We start from the raw sequence: 21,870 nt of genomic DNA on the forward strand, positions 1-21,870 counted from the left end.
AGGAATCTAGTTGGGTACTGTGAATAGGACACTGGATTAAATGGGTCCCTTAGGGCTCTTTAAGTTTTAAACCGGATGTGGAAATCACTTGTTTGGGGGTCACCCCCTGTCGGATACCCACATTTGCAATTGACTTTTAGGTCCTTCAAGTCACTACTTTGGGCAGAGCGTTTCTTTTTAACATTTATTTACAGAAAATCCTTTTACCCAGGAGATATTTCTTTTGAGTGAGTTAAGATTTGCTAGAAGAGAAATTGTTTCCTGCAGGATATAACTTTTAAAATGCTCTTATGCCGCTGAGATTAAGAATCTTGCCTATTTGAATGCCAAATGTATAATTTGCTACTGCATAATTTAAGCTTGCCGAGGGCAGTTTTACTGGGTGTATGAAAATGTTAAACACATCAGTAAAATATAATTTTTGTTTCATTTATTTTTTGCCTAGCAGGATCTCTTAAGCTTGAAAAAGAAAAATAAGGCATGCATATATACATTTTTAAATGGAAAAATGCAACGTTGGAAATTGTATTTCAGAGCAATCTTGGGCACAGTGATACTCAATGTGTTTGTTTCATGTAGATATACTCAGTTGCTTGTCTTTGGAATATCATGACACCCAGTGGCTAGCCTAAAGATAAGTCACTTTACGAAGTAGCCAGGGCTGCTTTGTAAAGTCAGAACATCTTCTGAGAATAGATAAATCATGTTAACCATGCCAGCATATGCTTTATTTTAGAAACATAGGAAGGGGCCTCAGACCATTTGTCCATCTAGCTCAGCGTTGTCAACACTGACACTTTGGGGGTTCAGACTGGAGACATTCTCAGCCCTATGTAGAGATGCTGGTCATTGAGCCTGGGCCCACCTGCATGCAGTGCAACCCCATTTTGAATAATTGCTCTGTTGCAGGGGTGGGGAGCAATGCAGAGCAATCAAACCCCTCTAGATGCTGGAATTCCCAGGAATTCAACAGGTTTTGAAACCTGGAGCCTAAAGGGCTAGAAACCTGCTTCTTTTATGTAAAAGCCAAAGTTCTCAGAACACTGGAACTAGGGGAGTTGGGTGAATGCTCCCATTTGAACCTGTTGCTTTTGGTTCTGTGCGCTCACTTGCCTTTACAGTTTTGCTCTGTCTCCATTTCTAAAATCATACTACCTAAGAACATAAAGAAAATGATAAATATACTCACCATTGTCATTGCCTTGCTTAATTTCCTCAGCGGTCCGATCTATTAGTACATACAGTGACCAAACTACGCAGGTAATAGCAATAATGTGGAATGTGACTGAGCAGACAATCTTCCTCCTCTCACTTGTTGTCATCTGTAGTTTTTCCCACTGCAAATGGCAAACAGAAATGGTTGGGTTTGCAGGAGTTCTTATGTTACTAAACTCTCCCCGCCCCACTAAAATTAGCAATGAGGATGACTTAATTTTGAAATCTCCTACTTGTTCTCTAAAATACAGGCATTCAGGGCTTCCTTAATTGAAGGGAAATAGCAAAATTAATAAAATAAGCTCAATTTTGGAGAAAACCCATGATGTATTTTATTCAGGCTTATCAAGGAAGGCACCCTTTCATTAGTTTTGTGAAGTGCTGAGCAACTGTTTAACAGTTTCCCTGTTCCATTAAAGACTATAGTAGCAGCTACCAGCAAAATAATATTCTATATGTGCAGTTTGATTTTGAAGAGAGAATTCTGCCACTGCAGGCACTCTTGAAATGGGAAAGTTTGTCTCCTTTTAAATTAGTACAGTTTTTATTGGGACAGAACCAGGCCCATACTAGGCGACTCTGAAGTCTGTTGCATGTATTTAAAATAGCTTCTGGCAGGTATAGAGGCCTAATATACACAAGGAAACTAAATAGCCTCTAAGGAATTCTTGAGTAAGACACTCAACCCTGAATTCCATTGGAGTTCGGGGTGAATTTAGACATCGTGCTAATCACATGGTTGGTTCCTTCTCTGCTTTTAACAAGAAGTAAATATCAACTGAAGGTGTAGGGCCTTATTTGGATCATGCCCATGGTTTGCTCCCATCATGGTCTTAATCTGGATTGCCTTCCTCCCACAGCTGCTATTTAGTAACAAAATAAGAAAGCATGCAAGGGCCAATCATGCAATCTACTTTGTCCCTTAGCTATCATAAGGAATGTTGAATTAACCCAATAGTGGGCCTGAAAACTTAAGCAAAAAGCATTTTTCTTCTCTAGATCAAATGTGGATTTTTATCCTCATGCAAATCATGTTTTCCTCTTTCATAAGTAGATTAAAATGCTGAGCTGTTGAGGCTTTTCAACTTTTGAATATTACTTTTGTATCTTGTTAAAATATCTCAAGTGGTGGAGAAATGCAGTGCAATGCTGCCACCTTCCTGCTACTTGTAGTACTACATGGCTGAAGTGCATGTTCCAAGCAACATTTTAATGTGCGCGCGCTACATTTCTTCCAAATTGACTCCAAATAGTTGAAAGGTCCAGAAGGGAAATAAAAAAGCAAACTTTGAGAAAGATGAAGAAATAAGGTGAGTTTTGCCTGCCAACCAAATTGCTTCCAGCTTCAAACGGAAGTTGCACACATTGTCATAAGCTGCTCATCTTAAAATTGCTTTTTGCAATATACAGTATTGTGACGTTTCCAGTGCAGTATTGCCACACTAAGTCAGAAATATTTCTATTTCTCTTATTTGTAACAAGCTACAGCCTGCCTGTCTTTTAATACTACTTAAAATAATGCCAACACTGAACAATGATGTGTGCCCCTGCGCCCATGGCAAAAGAAAGGAAACTATGGCTGCTTAAGACAGAAGTGATTACGAGCTTTGACACACAAGCAGAAAACAAGAGGCAGTAAGCAGAACCATCTACCCAAGATGGGCCAGTAAGGTGTTAGAGGTACTGTTAGATTAGAACTCTAGTATCAGATTAGCCACTATGGGAACATTTTTCGGCTGAAGAAGAGCGAAGGATGGGGATATACTTTATCGACTCCAACAGGATACCAAGTCAATTATGCACAGAAGCACAATACATTTATTTGGAGAATTTTGGGGGGAGTGGGAACAGCAGGTGGCTTTCTTTAAAATATATGCAAGTGAACGATCAAAAATCATAAGAATGACTTACACTTTCATAATGTTCACTGCTACTAGCAAGTTCAAACTTGGAAAGAAAAATCAACTTAATGATGCTTTTGTTTGGCTTGCCTCCCACTTTTTCATATTTCTTGAGTTTTACATTTTAAAAAATAAAATAAAGGGATGAGCAGAAGTGGACATAGTGCTTTTTTCTAAAGAAATGTTTAGGGGTAGTCTCATTTTGACTCAAGAAAATCACCATTTTATAGTTCAAAATGGGGGAAAATACAGTAAATGTACGAAGATTCACAAAATGCTCAGGGGTATGCATACCCCGGTCCCCCCCCCCGAAAAAAAGCACTGGACATAGTAATGCATGCCCGTCCATCCCCCCATTTAGGATATTTCTTTTACAATTTCATAGATATCATGCCACCTAATCGTTGGGCAACTTACCGTATATCCTGCCTTTCCAAGGTGTTTATTAATAGTGTGTAAAGGAATGCAACCATTGAACAACTCAAAAATTTAACAGACAGATGTGAGACAGCATAGCTCTTGGGGAAGGGAAAATAGCTAAAGAGCCATGGGTGCAATGGAAGGAGCAATAGCATTGATAAAAGTACTAGAAAGAGGCAAATGGGGTAGAAGCTGGAAGCAGAAAATGCATATGCCTTCCCATAGTTATTTGACTGGCCACTTCAAAGACAGCTTGCTGAACTAGGTAGACAATTGGCCTGGTCCAGTTTGCTCTTCTTATGTTCCTAAAGAAAGAGCTAAAAAGCCACACCAACAGGGAACAAGCCAGGAAGAGAAGGAAGAATAGAGTAGGAACGTATTATACCAGGTCAAGACTTTGTCTATCTAGCCCAGGATTGTCTACTACTTGATTATTTTGACAATTTGTAATTTCAGGTGTATCTAAAGGGGTATACTAAAAAAAACTCCGTACACTGAAACTAGAAATTAGTTACAACTATAAAATCACAATTCAATTAAAATGCCTGCTACAATAAAAAAAAAAAGGTCTTCAGTAGGCACCAGAAGTTCCACAGGGAGAGGGCTGTCTGACCTCACCTTGAAGAGATTTCAGACAGAGCTATACCTGGACATGTCAAGGATTGAACCTGGTACCTTTTGCATGCAAAACAGATGCTCAGCCACTGAACTATGACCTGGTCACTGATGTCAGATTATTGTATTTTCTGTTGCAGAGAGTCAAAATGAAAATAAAAACATGGATTTTTTAAAAGTAAGTTTGCAAGCTTAGAAATGTGTCCCACTTTGCTGAATTATTTGCACCTAGTAAGCACAATGTACAATTGCACAATGTAGTAATCGAGACATTCCAAATTTCAATAGTGTTACATGGAAATGTTTAGACTAGAAGTGCAGCCTGTTAGACACTAGAGGGTAGCAAAGCTCTGTACAAAAGATGCTCCATATTCTCAATGATTTAAGCACAACCATGCATGTCTAGATTAATGTTAAAATATATTTCTTAGAATACTATATATAGGCCTCCCCCCTTTTTTGCAAACTACATAGGATTACAAAAACAGTGACTGAAAAACAATCTAATCAAAAATAGCATCTAAGAACTTCAATAGTATTTAAAGATAGCCACTAAATAAAACTGCCTAAAAATGGAAATTAAACGATACCACTGAAAGAAAACCTTCAATTTCAAAAACAACGTATATTTATAGACTGGTTGTTCCATCTGCCAATTTTATATTGTTTTCATTTTCAATTATCAGCTCTGTCATTAGACTAAAAGCAAAAAGGGAATTATATTGAACACCATATAGTTTTGACACTGCATTTCATTTTGGCTTGAGCCTTCTATAAAACATGAATCCAAACAGCTGCACCATCATTAAACAGAGTACATTTCCTATTATTTAGGCTTGATTTCCATAGCTGAAATTTAAAATTCCCATACTTTCAAACAGCTGGCGTTCTTGTTCAATCATACATGTGCCCGTGATCAGATGGGGAAATGTTTGTGCAAAGCAGGTCATGCTCTGATTCTTGTGATCACACCAGCTGGGGAAAGTGAGGTACAGCCGAGAAAATGGCTGATGGATTTCTCAGTCTGCAATTTAATTTATGCTGTTTCCTGCCACAATTGTGGAACAGCACTTTTGAAATGAAGTGGAACCAGATCATGTGAAACAGCCCTAAAGATTCGGCCTCATTAGTTCTCTTCTGTACTATTTGTTGACACATTTCCACAGAAGCGGGGCTTTGCTTTTCTCCCACACTGCTTTAAATACAGGATGCCATCCCAGAGACACTGCTTTTGCTTCAAGAGGCTCAGCATCTCTAAACTTAGCTAAGAACATCAGGAGAGCAACAGTGCAGTAGATTCCTCTAGCAAGTGATGAAAAACATTTTTAGTTTGCCTTGGGCAGTCAAGCTCACAGTGGTGGTCTGCATAAAATACATTCTTATATCTAGCTGCTGCAAAAGCTACTACAGTGTAGCAGCTAGGAGAGTTTTATTTATTTTCATTTATTGAGTTTATATACCACCCTTCTTCTGAAAATCACAGGGCAGTTTACATCTTTAAAACACAAAATAAAAATACATGAAGTCTCCAAATGACTTGACTATACACCTGTTGCTGTTCTTTATTTATATAGTGCTCTCTAACCCAAAGGCTCCCAAAGCGGTCAACAAAATATTAAATAAATATAATAACCAAATAAATACAACATAAAACAGCAAAATCACTAAATGACCACCAATGCACCTAGGAGCAAGCCCATGCATAATCAATCCCCCAAAGGAAACTGCCCTTAGCCTCATCACATCCCCCCTCCCAGCCAGGAATAATCTGGGTGGCCTTAGACAAGTCACTGTCTCACAGCCTTAGTTGGCAGCATGGTTATAATAGCCTCCTTTACAGGGTTGCTAAGGTTTGTGGAGAACGCTCTTAAAGCCCTTTGGGCACTTGGAAAAGTATAAATGCCAGGCATTGTTATCTTATTTGTGCATATTAAGCTTGCCAGACACTTGGTGGTGAGGCCTCTAGAGTGCTAGTTCTGCAGAAGATGCACTCCTTTAGAACAGGTTCTTTCACCCCAAGTCACTGCAAAGTGACTGTCCAAAGCAGCATTTTGCAGTAAACTAGCCCCACTCAAACATCCAGGGCATGCAATGATAACTCAGTGAATCAGGAGAACTCACTCAGCCTGCCTTTATTGTCATGCCTATGCTGGCTCCTCCCCAACGCTATCCACATGTTTAAGAGAATGGCTGTATGGGCCAGGCTGCCAAGACATGTAAGCTCTCCCCATGAGTTAGAAACTTGAGCACTCAGGGTTCCAGCTCACAGGGACAGCCTACTCATATCATACAGAGTCAGTAGTCTTTATACTGCGTCAGACCACTCACATTGTCTATTTTGACTGGCAGGCTCTCCAAGAGTTTTGCAGTCTTGCCACCTGAGATCCTTTTAAGTGGACATATCAGAGCTTAAACCTGTGGCTTACAGCCTGCAAAGCATTCACTCTATTAGACAGCTGTTTAAAACAATCATGTTTAGATTCATCAAGCAAGCTTCCCCAGAACCACAGAGGCATCCTCTTCCCTTTCAAAATACGTTCTGAATTTGTGCAACAGCTCCCAGAAAAGCAGTTCAGCATAGGAATTTCTTCATCAATGTTGTATAGCAAGCCTCCTGCCTCACTCACATGATCTCCATCAAGGCCTCCCATAACCTCCAGCTAAATGAAAAGGTTTGGCTCACAGTAATTTACGTACTCCTATAATTTTGCATCTAATTACAAGCTTCCAAACCATATGCTATTTACATAGACAATTTTGTCATTTAGAGATGCAATCAGTCTGTGTGTGAGAGAGGGAGAGAGAGAATATAATTAAAAGTGCAAATGTAGAGACATTTCATAACTGTAGTACCCTAGAACTGCTTGCAACAGGGGAAAACATACCTTTGTAGTGAGCTTCAAAAAGAATGAAGATGATAAAGAAGGCTCCTCAGAGCACAAGAAATTCAGTAATCTGCTAGCAAAGGAGAAATGACAGCTCCAAGTCCAGGTCAGTTAGTGAATGCTAGTGCCATTGAAGCAACTTAGAGAACTGAGTGGTTCAAAGGGGACATTCTAGGAATGTAGTGCATGATCACATAGCAAAAGGGCAAAAGATCACAGTGAGGAATGGCACCTGCATTTTGTCACATTCCCAGGCTTCTTGTCTGGGAAATTTTAAGTCTGAGAAAATGTGTTAAGGACCCCTGGACGGTTAAGTCCAGTCAATGGTGACTATGGGGTGCGGCGCTCATCTCAATTGTCAAGCTGAGGGAGCTAGTGTTTGTCCACAGAAAGCTTTCTGCAGCATGTGGCCAACATGACTAAATTGCTTCTGGCACAACAGGACACCGTGACAAGTGCCAGAGCACATGGAAACCCCATTTACTTTCCTGCCATAGCGGTACCAACTTATCTACTTGCACTGGTATGCTTTTGAACTGCTAGGTTGGCAAAAGCTGGGACAGAGCAACAGGAGCTCACTCCACTGCGTGAATTTGAACCGCCAACCTTCTGATCAGCAAGACCCAGAGGCTCAGTGGTTTAGATACAGCACCACCCAAGTCCCCAGACAAACAGCACAGAAGTCTGTTTTAGACTGTGGCCTGGTTCATGCATCATGCTAAAACAAGCCTCAGGTTAGCATGAACATGTGAGCTTTGGGATGAGTGCACAGCAGCTTTGCCCCCCCCCCCTTTTATGTAATTTTTAAAAATTGAAACTTTTCAAAATATAATGAAAATCAAACTAATCTAAATAAAAAGAAAGAAAAGACGGAACGGGGGGGGGGAGGAAGGAAACAACAAAAAATACAGAGCCCTCTGTCAGAGGTAGATCTTAACCCTTGTCCCACACAAATTGGGGTGGACCCTCCCAGCTCTCACCTGGGAACTTCCCTTTCTTCTCCCAGCCCCCCCCCGAATATCTTCCATTCCCTGCCTCTCATGCAGGCTCCTTCATCAGATACCCATCACCTTCCTGTCAGTATCCTCATTAACCCTGAACAAAGGACATTAAAACAAACAAGTTCATGTTGAGCAAAGCAGCTACAAGCTCCTCTCTGGGAGCCTGGTGTTCACACCAAGCTAAAAGTTGGCTGTGTACATGAGGCCTGAGAAATTCACCAATGACTTGTTAGCCGTCTTGTAACAGTGCCGATTCCCCGCTGTAGAGATGTGCTGGATTTGTTCTTCCCAACATGTGATCATTGGCAATTGCCTCTCACAGCCCTATAACTGAAGACACAAAAATTGAAAGTGTTCTGACTTACTGGTCACATTTTCTACATATAAGGAAATGGATATAATTAACTTCCAATCTATATACCTGCCAACATTTCACAGATGCACAGTTGTGGTTCTTTGTTAACTCCAACTTTCTTAATCATTGTGTTATACATTTTCTCCACTGTTTAAAAATGGAAAGAGAAGGCCACTATATTTGTAATTAGATTTCCTCGGGTGCCATTAAATACACTCAAGGTAGCAGGAAAAGCACAGAACCTTTGCAGAAAGCTTTGCAGAGAGTGACATGCAGCCTCTTTCTCCATGAATTCAGAATGCAAGCCAAAAATATATCAGGTAAATTATGAGAAGCAAGGCTTTCATTACATTTTTCTACTGGTGTGACCTACATTCTGTAGGTGCATGCCATTCCCTTCCATGATTTGTAAACCTCTTTCTTGGTGGCAAACAGATCACCTCCACTTGTGTAGGTTCTGAGAGAGGCATGCCATCCCACACACGGTGGGGCCGACTGCAGACAGAGAGCCTTTATGGCAGAGCACAGTGTGAACCAGCCTGCCCCTAAAACAGATCTGTGACCTATTTTTTTTGTTCAAATGTGTGCCATGGAAAGCCTGCACTGTAAAAACTAGTGGGCATGATCATTTATATACAAATTGGCAATAGCTGTCTGTTTATTGCTAAAAAAATTTAAAAGGCTGTATCAGGAGGACTTGTTTCCGCAAGGCATCACAACCAGATTTAAATGCTGTAGAATTAGTTTAACTTTAAAAGCCTTAATATACACACCTTCCCCTGAGACTCTAGCTGTTCTCCATAACAACATGATAGCCAATAAAGAAAAGGGAAATATTGTGCATAGCGGTTAAGTATTTGACCTTATGTATTACCAGGAAAGACAGTGATTTAAGGTGGGCCATGTCTGAGGCACAGTTTACTAGTGGAAAGAAAACACTGAAGCTGGTTGCCTTGACAACGTGCCGCAGCGGTGCTGAAAATTAAAGGAAACATAGGCCTCTCTGTCATGGGAAAGGCTTGCAAAGCATCCACCAAATTAGGTTAAAAGAAAACTAATCCTACAGCAAATCAGTGTTACCTGTCCTAAGCAATATCAGCCATCACTTTTTATCATGATCCTTGTTATAAAACTGATGGGAAATCAGAGCGATTTATATAAGCTAACGGTAATAGGCAGAGCCACAACAACAACAATACGTTATGGTGTTGAGAGCTCAAAAGTTTCTGATTTCTCCCAGGAAATTGTGCAGGTCACTAGAGGTTCTTTGTGGAACCTACAGTGCTGAGGGAAAAGGAGAGAATTCAAAGAGGGACTAGTTTAATTTCTCAGCAGCATCTCCCATAGCTCTCCCTGCAGGGAATACTGCTTTCAAGAGCCAATACTGCACGGCATGGTTTTAAATAATGAGAGTAAATAAGAAAGATCAAAGTGAAGCTATGTTTTAAAACAAGACATCAATATCATTCAACAGCCTAGTTACTTTGTAGCTCACAGTACCCAAAGCCTAATTTTCTCTGTAAGCACTGGATTCTGAAGCAGACTCACCAATATATCCGTGCATTGCTGTTTTATTTGCTACTTAAATATATTACTGACTTCAGGGCATTAATTGAATCCCGTTTCAAACAAAGCATGCTATCAAGCTATTTGAACCAAGGAGCCAGATATTTCAAATATCTTTGACAGAATCCTTTGATTGAAAGTATGTTGTTGTTATTGTTGTTGTATGCCTTTCGGCAGGAAAAAAAATTAAAAGCCCCATTGATTTCAGCAGGACTTACTGCTATGTAATGGACTGCAGCTCCAGAATGAAAAGTAACTCTTGGCATAACACTACATACCTGTATAGATAATATAATGTTCCTAATTGGTTAACTGTGGTTAAACAAAAAGAATTATGGACTCCCTCCTCACCACCATCGCTCTTCCAGAAAACCAGTTCCTCCACCGTACCCATGTGTAGTTAACTGCTTCCAATGCAGTCACATAGGTGGAACTAACTAGAGTTTCTATTTGGCTTCAGATCTGAAATAGCTTTCATTGGTTTTAGATAAGCTAAAGGGGAAATACTTGGCTAGCCTTAACCATGATTAATGTTGTCAATATGATTAAGCATAATTAGGCCCAGTTGGAGGAATTCCCCAAAGCTGAATTGGTTAAGATCTGCCCAGTCAGTAAGCTGGTATCGTCAGGGCTGGCCCTCTCATCAGCTAAGTTGAGTCTCTTGTCTTGAGAGGATGGCAAATTGATGCCCCCAATGCGTTGACTACTGCCTCCCCCTGCCTGCAGGGCTACCAAGCACCATGGCTTGCTTTCTCATGCTGTCTTCCAGGCTGTCTGGCCCCTGGTCGGTTGTCAAGTGGCTGATGACAGCTGCCTAGGACTTCAGGAATGCCAACACCAGTTTGCCACTGCAACAAATTGGTGGTGGACCTCCTAATGTGCTCTCTGGGTTACAACATTTGCATTGACCTATTGTGGGCAAAGCTGCCCAGAGAGTGCCTGTTTAAAGTTTACTACTACTACTACTACTACTACTACTACTGCTGCTGCTGCTGCTACTACTACTACTGTGAAACTTTAAACAGTATTTGCTGTTGCAGCCTGCCAACAAAGATTCTGAGATCACCCTACCCTCAATGCCATGCTTTGGGAACAGACTCTTTTGTAGAGAGAAATATTGTGGGATGAGATGGCCCTGGATGGAAGCAAAAACAACTCAAAGATCCAAGAGTTCAGAGAGATGAAGCACCTTCTCTAGGAGGAAAGCTAATGTGCTTGGGCCTTTTTACTCTAGAAAAATATGATTGGGGAGGGGGCATTCTCAAGATTTATAAAATTATGAATGGTATGGGGAAATGGATAGGGAGGACTTTTTCCCCACCAACATTCTCAGTAGCCTGCCTGCCTCTAAGGTTTGGAAGGAATGTGGAGTTCTATGCATATGCCAATGTATGTGCCTTGAATTCCACCCCACATGGCAGAAAGGTTGTGCTGGATAATCTCCAGGTGGCACAAGGCGTAACTATGCTGGTAAAGTACCTTCCCAAACAGGTTTTAGGAGCAAACCTGTATGACCCAGTGGGTATAACTGAAAAGTGGTATTTCTAATTAATGTCTGACCCTAAAATATAAGCTAAAACATTGGGTGTAACTGTTAACTGGGATAAAAATGCTTGCTCATGTAAGTCAGCTTTAAAAGCTATTGCGGATTTGGGGTTGTTTTTTGTCTATGAATCAGCTGCCTGTGAATTCGGGAAGTCTGATACTGTTGCATTGCACTGCCCCCTAGAAATGAACCAGAAAGCCCTTGCAGACGTGTACACTGCCATTCCTAAATTTCTAAATCTATGGGTCATCATTCAAAGGAAAGAAATATGCCCGTATTCACCCCTCCCGAAAGACTAAGAAAAACGGGAACAATGTGTTTCAAAAGAAATATAAACCTCAGAGACCAAATGTCTATAAATAAACAAAACCAAAGAATTTAATAGGCAAAGTATTTTGAAAAGTAGTCATAGCAAAAAGCTTTGGGGAAATCTCTGTTTGGAGATACATTACTGTGTTTATGTACATTTTAATTCTGTCATCTATTCCATATGGATCACAGTAGTATGTTGATTGCCTTTATATTTTTATCATGTTTCACGCTTCAGATACCAGATTAAATATACATCCGGTTCTCAGTTCTTTTTTAAAAGGGGGAAATAGTTTCTCTCAGGAGTGCAGAGATATCCCGTGATGAAAGGAGGTCAAGAAAAAAACACACCAAAACAAATGAATTGTATAATTTAGAATCTCTGCACTGCATTGCAAATCTACTTTCTAGTTTTCAAATACAGAATGGGAAAGCAAATTAAACTACTTTAAAGCCATTAATAATGGTAATAAACATGGGAGAGGGGAAGATGATAATATACAGCAAGCACTCTTTCCTCTATAACCTTGCTCTTCCACTGCTGTCATCAGCGCTTGCTCAAAAGTACCCCTCTGCTTTTTGAAATGTGATTGGTAGGGACATGAAACAAAGGTTTTCCAGCTGTGTGACTCCCTATCTAAGATGGGCCAACTGGCCTTCTCTTTACTGGTGTTTGGTATATTGTTATGAACTTTTGTTTTGCTGTGTCTTTGGATTGATTTGATTTCATGGAATTGTAGAGTTGGAAGGGACCCTGAGGATTATCTAGTCCAATACGCCTGCAATGCATTAATACGCAGCTGTCCCATATGGGGATCAAACTTGCAACCTTGGCATTATCAACACCATATTCTAACCAACTGAGCTATGCTGCAAGGGTGACAACCAGCCTTTTGGCCACACACCATATTGAATGAAACATAAATTTCACATTTGATCAAAACTGTACACTAAATGTAAATTTAAAGTTAGCATTTGATGACTACATCTGATCAACATACAGTGGTGCCTCGCAAGACGAAATTAATCCGTTCCGCGAGTCTCTTCGTCTAGCGGTTTTTTTGTCTTGCGAAGCAACCCTATTAGCGGCTTAGCGGATTAGCGCTATTAGCGGTTTAGCGGCTATTAAAGGTTTAGCGGCTATTAAAGGCTTAGCGGATTAGCGGCTAAAAGGCTATTAGCGGCTTAGTGGCTTAGAAAAAGGGGGGAAAGCGGGGGGAAAGCGGAACACTCGCAGGACGTTTTTGTCTTGCAAAGCAAGCTCATAGGGAAAATCGTCTTGCGAAGCAGCTCAAAAACGGAAAACCCTTTCGTCTAGCGGGTTTTCCGTCTTGCGAGGCATTCGTCTTGCGGGGCACCACTGTATATGAATTTGAAAGCTTAATGCTTCATAGAATTGCACAACTATAAAGTTGGAAGGTACCACAGAGGCCCATCTAGACCAACCCACTGCAGTGCAGGAATCCTGCCCACAGCTGTCCCTGGGTGGGCTCAAACCAATGACCTTCTGGTTAACAGCCAGGTGTGCTGACCCATTGCAGTTCTTCAAAGGCCTCCTTTCTTATTTCTCTTTCAACCCCACTGAACCCTAAGGTATGCACAAAACATCAAGTTTGAAAACAATGAAACAAATACATATAAAATCTATTAAATAATAGAACAGAAACATAGACTCCTAAAATCACAGAGCAGCAGGGTGGAAATAAAGCAAGGCAATGCTGGTTCACTACAGCTGCTTTTAAGTCTTATCCAGACCCAGCTCCGTTTCATAGTTATTAAGGACAGATTTACCTGATGTCTTCAGCTGTGTTGAAATTAAATGAGATAGGCATGTATTGTTGGATTGAAACATAAAAGCTTGGAATTTACGTTTTCACCCCACCCATCAATCATGCTAAAATAAGTTCCTTTTAATGGCAAGCCTATATGTGTTGTAACTAGAAAAGCAGACGGTATGATAATAATCTGAGCTTAGATTCAATATAATTAACAGTTATAAGAGAGCAGCACTGGGAGTGTTACAAGGATGTTATAATAAAGCCCATCACAGCAGAAACAAACTTCAGTAATCTGGGCACAAGAAACAGGATATGCAGCATTTCAGCTTTCATTTTCTGCTGCACACCTAGAATGTTTCTGTACAGTACCAGACACTGAACTTTCATGCAGAACTGATCTTTTTGGAAAGATATAGCTTTCCCCACTTTAAAACAGGAAATATTTTTAGGCCCCAAGGCTGAAAAATAAAATGATCCAACCCTGTAACACCAGGGAAATGTGATCCTGACAAAGTGCTTTTGAAATTAATAAAATTAATTTTAAAAGTGTGTTTTTGGAGGGTTGTCGCAATGTCCCTGCTCCAGAAACAGTTACCCTTGCCAAACACAGAGACCTCGTTGATTTCAGCTGTATTGAGATGTGACCAGCTGTGGCCAATGCCTTCTGAAGAGTATATTTTCAAGAAGTAAAGAGACATTTGGGTTTTGCAGTGATCTCTAAGTTTTGGACTTGGAGTACGGTGGTATCAAGCAGTTAATTAAAACCTTTCAACTATGAGTAGCTCCCCCCACCCCAAATTAAAATCCACACAAAAGGTACAATATAATTATGTTATTGTGCGCATGGTAGGGTCTTTTCAGGGTACAATTCAGGTGCCAGGCTCTTCCTTCCAGAGAGAGAGGGAAGAGAAAACGGCAGATGAATTTTGAAGGTTGGCTACTATTCCACTATAGAACGAAATTACAATCTGAATTTGTAATGAATTGTGGCTCTTTCAAAGTTGACTATGTCTGGGTCTGATGCTAAAGAGCAAAAAGTGTTTCTGTACTGTAGCACTTAATACTGTTAAGTTGATGATCAGAATAGTAAAAAAAACTTCATAGGCTTCATAGACACTTATTAGAAACTGAGTTCAAATCACGGCAGCTTCACATCTTCTAGCACCAAATATTTATCATGCGAGGATTTGTTTTGGATTCTACTGTTTGATTCATATTCAGTTTCAGATTTGATTCAGTTTCTACTGTTGAAGAAATATCTCTTCCAGAAGGGAGCTTGAAGTATGACTAGCTGGCCAAAAATGCAGAGCAAAGTGCAGGGAAACAGTGAACAAATGTGCAAAAATTATTGTCACCGAACCAGTCAGTGAAAATTTAATCAACAATTGCAAGGGGTGAAGAGTGAGAGGAGCCTGTAATGACTTAGATAAAACTTAAATTGTCTGTATTAAATCCTACCATTAGTTGCATACATGTCACAAATTCCAAGAATTCACCTTCCTTCCTTTACTAATGTCAAAAGTAAAAAGGGACTTAGCCACAGTCAGTTATGACCAGTACTTTCTGGCACTCTTATATTAAATAATAACAATAACATACTAATTTTCATCACCAGCATAAAGCTTTTGGGACTGAGGGGTGGTGGTGGTGGTGGTGGTGGTGGTGGTGGTGGTGGTGGTGGTGTGTGTGTGTGTGTGTGTGTGTGTTAGTAATCTGTAGCACCACAGCAAACTCTTTCTTTTCAGACAATGTTTGAATTGGGCCAAGAATGTGATTATGCAAGTCACTTATCAACTTCAGGTCCCCTTTTGAAACAAATGGATAGAGAACTTTTAGGGAACCAAAATAAAAGGAAGCAAGCAGAGGAACAGGGAAGTGTGCTCCCTGGTGCAGAAAAATGTGGTTATAGGATTATGCTACATCTAACAAGTCAGTGAATAACAGGGTCAGCCCAATGCATTTTCCTGCCTGAGGCAAAGAACAAAGTAGTATCCCCCCCACCTCTACTCCATGCACAGAAGCTGAATAGACAGGCAGTTGAGTCTAGTGATGGGATAGTGTCCTGCAATTGTGTGAAAGGTGCCTCACAGGCCACAAATCACACACACACACACACACACACACACACACACACACACACTATCCCAGAGCTGTTCCATGGCTTTAAAAATGCTGCAACTGCACACAAGCATAGACAAAGCACAGAATGTGGCTTCCTAATATATTTCTTTCACTTTGCTCTTTCTTCTTGCTTTTTAAAGTGCAGTTCTAGCACTTCTGGTTTAGAAGATATGTTCAAAGGTATATTGGCAACAACGCCCAGTGAAATCTCAAAAACTGGCAGGGTTGCTGAGTAAGTTTTCCAGGGTCAGAATGCAAAGATTTGCAAAGTATACACTGGTTGCAACATTGTATTTTTGGTTCACAGAATTTTGGTTACCATAGTGCCAAAATCTGTGCAGTGTCTCAATAGTCCTGAGTCCTTCACACACAGAATATCCAGAATTTCTACAAACCACACTTATGCATACCATGGATAGGGAGCACCATGATTTATCCAGACAAAAAAGCAGCCTGGCATTTGCTCTAGGTGAAGGGAGCACTGAGGAAGAAGGGATGGTAAATCCCATGTGAGCCCCGCACTCCCTCTTTCTGGAAGGCAGCTAAATGTGCAGTGATATCAATAGGTTCTTGTGTCTTGAGCCATTTTCCATATCCGTTGCAGTGGACCGTGTGGCCACCCACTCCTCACAGGGGACAGGGGACTTTGTCCCCCGTTGCCTGGGGATTCCAGCCACATCAGAGCTCGAGTTGGTACGCATCGACAGGGCTCCCCCTTTATCCTTACCGGACTTCCTGTGCAGCGGGCAGGAGTCAGATATAGTCAGGTCCAATCAATGCCTAAGCCAATACCACTCACATTCTGTAATTCAATAAAGTTGTGGCCAAATTTGCCCAGTAACATAAACCTAATATCTGTGTCCTTGTGTGAGTTATTTCCCAATGAAGGGGTGGTTGCGGGGTCTTGACATGCAAATCGTGGCTATAGGGTCTCCCTATGGGGGTGCCTCCTTATTGAACCGTATCTATACATTTAAAAGCCCCCCACCGCAAGAATCCAGGGAACTGGAGTTTGCTAAGGGGGATGGTAATTCCAGTTCTAATAAACAACAGTTCCCAGGAATCGGGCCGGGCAGGGATGCTTTGAATGTACCTTAAATATTAGGTGCCTATGCAGTCCTAGTGCACTTCGATGGGGCTATTTTCTACCTTTTCAAGTATATTGTAAGATAAGGGGGGAACAGGGTTCCTTGATCTGGAACAGGTGAAGGATGCTAATCACTAAGATTAATCTACTGCCCCATTTACTACCATTGTTACACCCTGATGTTAGGCTCTTTGTGGCATATTGTGAGCTTTATGGAGTCTCATAGGCTGGACTTCCAGCTGCAAGAATTCTTAAGTTAGGAATGTGAGGGCTGTCCTATAAAATTATGAACATCTGATAGCAAAATAAAGCTAACTATACAAGTCTATGCAACACTTTCACCAGTACAAAGGGTATTTGAATATTGTCTGTAAAATTCACTGAACCCAACAACAAGAAGGTAAGGCAAGGACCGAGGAGTTTTTTAATGGCTCTGCAATTCCAGAAGGTGTGACATAGTGCATTTTTGTCTGAAAACGCTTCTCTGTTTTCTAGCATTACTCCATATGTAAAAATAATGCAATGGTAGCCAAGAAAAACCTGCTATGTTCCTGTTAAAATGACCTGTAGAAGTTGGAAGCAAACTCTTACTGATTTCATTGTGAACAGCTTCTCACCTACTCTAATGGTTCTGACAACATTCTTGTGAGTCTGCACTATGAAGGGGAAGAGGAGGAATGTGCATAATGGTTTATATATCTGTTATGTTCAAATGACTGAGTGGGATTAGTGAAGAGTTCAGAAAGATTACTGAGATAAATTGGGGACATCAGAAATTACCAAAGGTTCAGATTTCAGCTTGTGCAAAACGTCATGGCTGTTAATGTATACATAACTATTAGTGTAGAACATATTAAGGGCTGATCAATATATGGACCCCTTGAGTTCTGCCTCTGCAGGGACAAGCAAAAACACTTGGTTTATAATCAAGCTTCCATTAATTCTGTAACATGCTCAGTAGAGAGAAGAGCAATTTCACACAAGACAGACACTGTAGATTATTGAGCAGAAAGATATAACAAGGCCTGTTTGAATTCTGTGATAAATAGAAAAAATAATAACTCATAATTCTGAGCTGAAGTACCCTACATTCTGCAACATGAAAAGCAGAATTTTGCAAACTATATATTATTTTTAATATTTCCCCCGATTTCCCCTCTCATTGTGAATGATTTATTCTCCTTCTACCAGTCACACAGATAGGAAGCTTTATTGTTTACTGAAGCTGCACCCTCTGACCACTGGAAACCTCAAGCAAGTCCTTTGGCTTCTGACATTTCACTAGCTATCGCTCACACACTTTCAAGCATATTTTGCAATAGAAGAGCTAGAGACATGCTTTTTTAGAAATTAAAGCCAGGAAACTTGGGGATCTTGATCTATTATTCCTGGTGAATAACACATATGGCTGCTTTTCTGGTCGTCTATGGAATTATGGAATACATATGGGGTGTGTATAAGCAAACCTTTTATTAGCTTTTTGGTGTTTCTTAACTCTGCAAAAATGCATAATTATTTTCCTAAAATAATTTTCATATATTTTATTAATTCAAGTAAGCAAGAACCACCTGCCATTTGCAAACTTTGGAATTTGGTGAGAAACTTTGGAAGTTGGATTCAAAAACTGGAGAAATAGTGCTGATGTGGAAACCCTCAAATAAATATGTGATTTCTGAAAGCCAAGGGATCAGTCTGTCCTCTTGAGGATTATCCTCTGGAGGAATGATATCTGGTATTGGTAGCATTGTAATTAACAAGAATAATCATGTGTATCACTTTTATATAATAACGTTACAGACTCACTGTACAGTATGCTGCGAACAGGATAGAGTGGGGGACGGGACACAGGTGTGCTTGGCAAGGAGTTAAAAGGTTAGGAGTAAAATGAAAAAAGAGTGAGGAACAGGGCCAAGGACAGTGGACTGAAGGCAGGGGGCCCAAAGCAATGGCTGGGGAATGGGTCAGTTATATGAAGCCAGCTGCATATAAGGAAACTGGATACATCTAGGGATAAAGGTAAAGGTAAAGGGACCCCTGACCATTAGGTCCAGTCGTGACTGACTCTGGGGTTGCGGCGCTCATCTCGCTTTACGGGCCGAGGGAGCCAGCGTACGGCTTGCGGGTCATGTGGCCAGCATGACTAAGCCACTTCTGGTGAACCAGAGCAGCGCACGGAAACGCCGTTTACCTTCCCGCCGGAGCGGTACCTATTTATCTACTTGCACTTTGACGTGCTTTCGAACTGCTAGGTTGGCAGGAGCAGGGACCGAGCAACGGGAGCTCACCCTGTCGCAGGGATTTGAACCAGCGACCTTCTGATCAGCAAGTCCTAGGCTCTGTGGTTTAACCCACAGCGCCACCTGCGTCCCTACATCTAGATACAATGTGGCAAAACTGAGTAGACCATCCAACTTGGGACCATGGGCCAAGGACTCCAAAATAATTGAACTGGTGTGATTTGAAAGTGAGGGAGACTTCCACAACGATTTCAGCAAAGCAGCAACTTACTGTGCAAGATTTGTCATATGTACTTGATTAGCTTAATACAGAGTCTCAGTCAAGGCAACCGGAAATGAGCAACCTCAGAAACTGTAATATAATGCTTTGCATTAAGCATATGCATAAGAAATATGCATCGTAATTTTCCAGCGGAAGGAAATTAAAAGAAATAGCAGTTATAAGATGACAAAGCTGAAATATGGGAATTGATATAGCACAAGATCGATGGTGTTGTAAAATACACACGTCACAGAGCTGCATGCATCAAACAAAGCAGAAGAAAGGATGACCTAGACTGGAAATGTTAACTTCAGCTTTGGCAGCTCACATCGGATGGATTTAATTCTTAGCACCGTACCTTTCGAAGAGGCTTGAGCTTGGTCTCCATTATGAAGTCATACTTGCAGAGTTCACAGCAGCGTGTGTCTGAACTCTTAATCCATTGATGCAGACAGGCCTGATGAACAAAACGCAGGGTCCCTGTGCAGCGACACGGTGTGATGAGGGGGCTTTCGTCATCTCCCTCACAGTGACAGATCCTGACAGGAAGGACAGCAACAACAAGTGAGCAAAGGTAGAGTTTATTTGCACTGCCTTTCATACCAAGGGCTGACATTCAAAACACTCTGAAAGTTCTCAACCTTTGAGATTAGATCTGAGAAATGTATTCCTTTTCCTGTTTGTTGCTTAGTTACTATATGTTCCATTTTTAGCATTACTCAGACATGGAAACATACAAGGTTTCCCCAATGACACATATCAAACTCTCCTTCTCCCACCTTAATATTTATATAATATGGCTAATTGAAGCCAGCAGCTCTGGGCTTGTATGCTCCTTCTTGCATGGCAATTCCATGCTTCCTACTTTGGTTCGCAATCAAACCATAGTTTAATTTGCTGGCTCAGAAAAATGGTTAAGTGTTGTTTTTTGTAAACTAGAATAGGAACTACTGTGCATAGTATCACTGTGCATGATTGAGATGGGGTAATAGGAGGGAATACGTTGGTCCAAGGCTCCTGACAGCTTGTTCATGGAACCTGATTTTGATGTTCCACTGTGTTCAATAGGATTTACTCCCTAGGACCAAAGGCTAACTCTCCCACTCAGATACCTAGATGTGTCCTTAACTGCACTGAATCCTGCCTACTGTTGAAAATTAAGTTCAATACTCTTTAAACATAGACAGTTTACACTAGAATTCTATGCATGCTTACTTGGAATTAAGCATTAACTGTGTTCAATGGTATTTGCTGTCATGCAACTGCGTACAGGATTGCAGTTTATGGCTCTTGCAAATCCAACACATATCGTAGTCATACAAAGGAAATGCAATCTCATCTAGTTTTGTGCTGAAGTTGCAACAGCTCTGAGTAAGATGGAATTGGAATCACCTTCAAAGATGGGCTATTTTCACTCAAAAATGTAAATGACTGCAACTGTAAATGTGTATCCAGTTTTAATTTAGGGGGAAAGTATGGCCCAACTATTTGGTTGTGGTCCTGCAGAAGTGCATAGGTTCAACTGAGAGTGAGTATTGTGTGGTGGTTAGTGTTAAACCAAGACCTAGGAGATCAGGGTTGAAATCCCAACACAGCCATAAAACCCAACACTACCTCCCAGGATTACTGTCAGGAAAAAACAGGGATGAGGAGAACTATGTGACCATCTTGACCTGCTTGGAGGAAAGTTGGGATATACATATAGTAAAATATAAATATATGGGATTTATGAACAAGTAACCATGGACACAATCCAGTTCTCATGAGCTCAGTAAGTGGACTAGGTGGTATTTAGCAGGGGGGGAGGGAGGGAAAAGAGAGACCAACAAGTTCCCACATGGCCCTAGCCAAATCCATTACTACCCACCCCATCGACAGTGCCTCATCCTTTCGAAATAACTTACCAAAAAGTGGGGAAAGAAGGAAGGAAGTTTTCCTTGGCACTAATGCATTTTCCAATTGATCCTGTTCCTTAAGGGCAGCGTTGAAGGAAACAGTTTCCTGTCTGGAAACTGTTTCCTTCAATGGTTGGAAACAGTATGAAGCCCATGTAAGATCAACACATAAATCCATCATCAATCTACATAGGGGTTTCACTCTGTTTCCTACATAGAAAGTATTTTCAGCGCAGGAAATCTGTAATGTGTGAAGCACCCTGAGTAAAAAAGAATAGTGATATGTAAGGCAGTAACACCCCTAGCAGCTAATTAACTTTTGTGAGTGTCCTCATGATTTTGCCGGTGCTCCAATAGCAATTTCTAAGTCATACCCTTTGCCAGTTTAGATAAAACTTTTATCTCACTGTAAAACATTACACGAAGAGAGCAACATCATTTTCTTTTTAAATTAAAGCCATTCCCCAAAGGGGAAATACAGGGCTTTGTTCATTTTAATCCCAGCTATATATAATTTATTTTACAGACTTCAGTGTTTAAGCCATTTAGAATTTAGACAAATAAATTGGGTACCCAGGAGTCCTTTTCAACCACTGTCAGAATTGTTTTGAATTTTAACAGCTAAAATATCAACCTAAAATTCCACTGGGATAGACAAATAAAATGACACAGCCACT

General features: G+C 40.7%; 1 protein-coding gene across 8 annotated transcripts in view; it reads right to left on the minus strand.

Annotated features, from left to right (window-relative positions):
- Positions 1 to 21,870, minus strand: part of MARCHF1 (membrane associated ring-CH-type finger 1) — a 120,429-nt gene that overhangs the window by 2,469 nt on the left and 96,090 nt on the right. For all 8 annotated transcript variants that reach the window (XM_083520298.1, XM_083520294.1, XM_083520300.1 and 5 more), the window contains 2 exons: positions 19,657 to 19,837; positions 1,190 to 1,337 (listed from right to left, as the gene is read on the minus strand). In XM_083520298.1, coding sequence (XP_083376424.1) covers positions 1,190 to 1,337; positions 19,657 to 19,837 — 329 coding nt within the window. The remainder of the gene's footprint in view (positions 1 to 1,189; positions 1,338 to 19,656; positions 19,838 to 21,870) is intronic.

This window comes from Podarcis liolepis (assembly GCF_965112155.1).
Source record: "Podarcis liolepis genome assembly, chromosome: 9".
Taxonomy (NCBI): domain Eukaryota; kingdom Metazoa; phylum Chordata; class Lepidosauria; order Squamata; family Lacertidae; genus Podarcis; species Podarcis liolepis.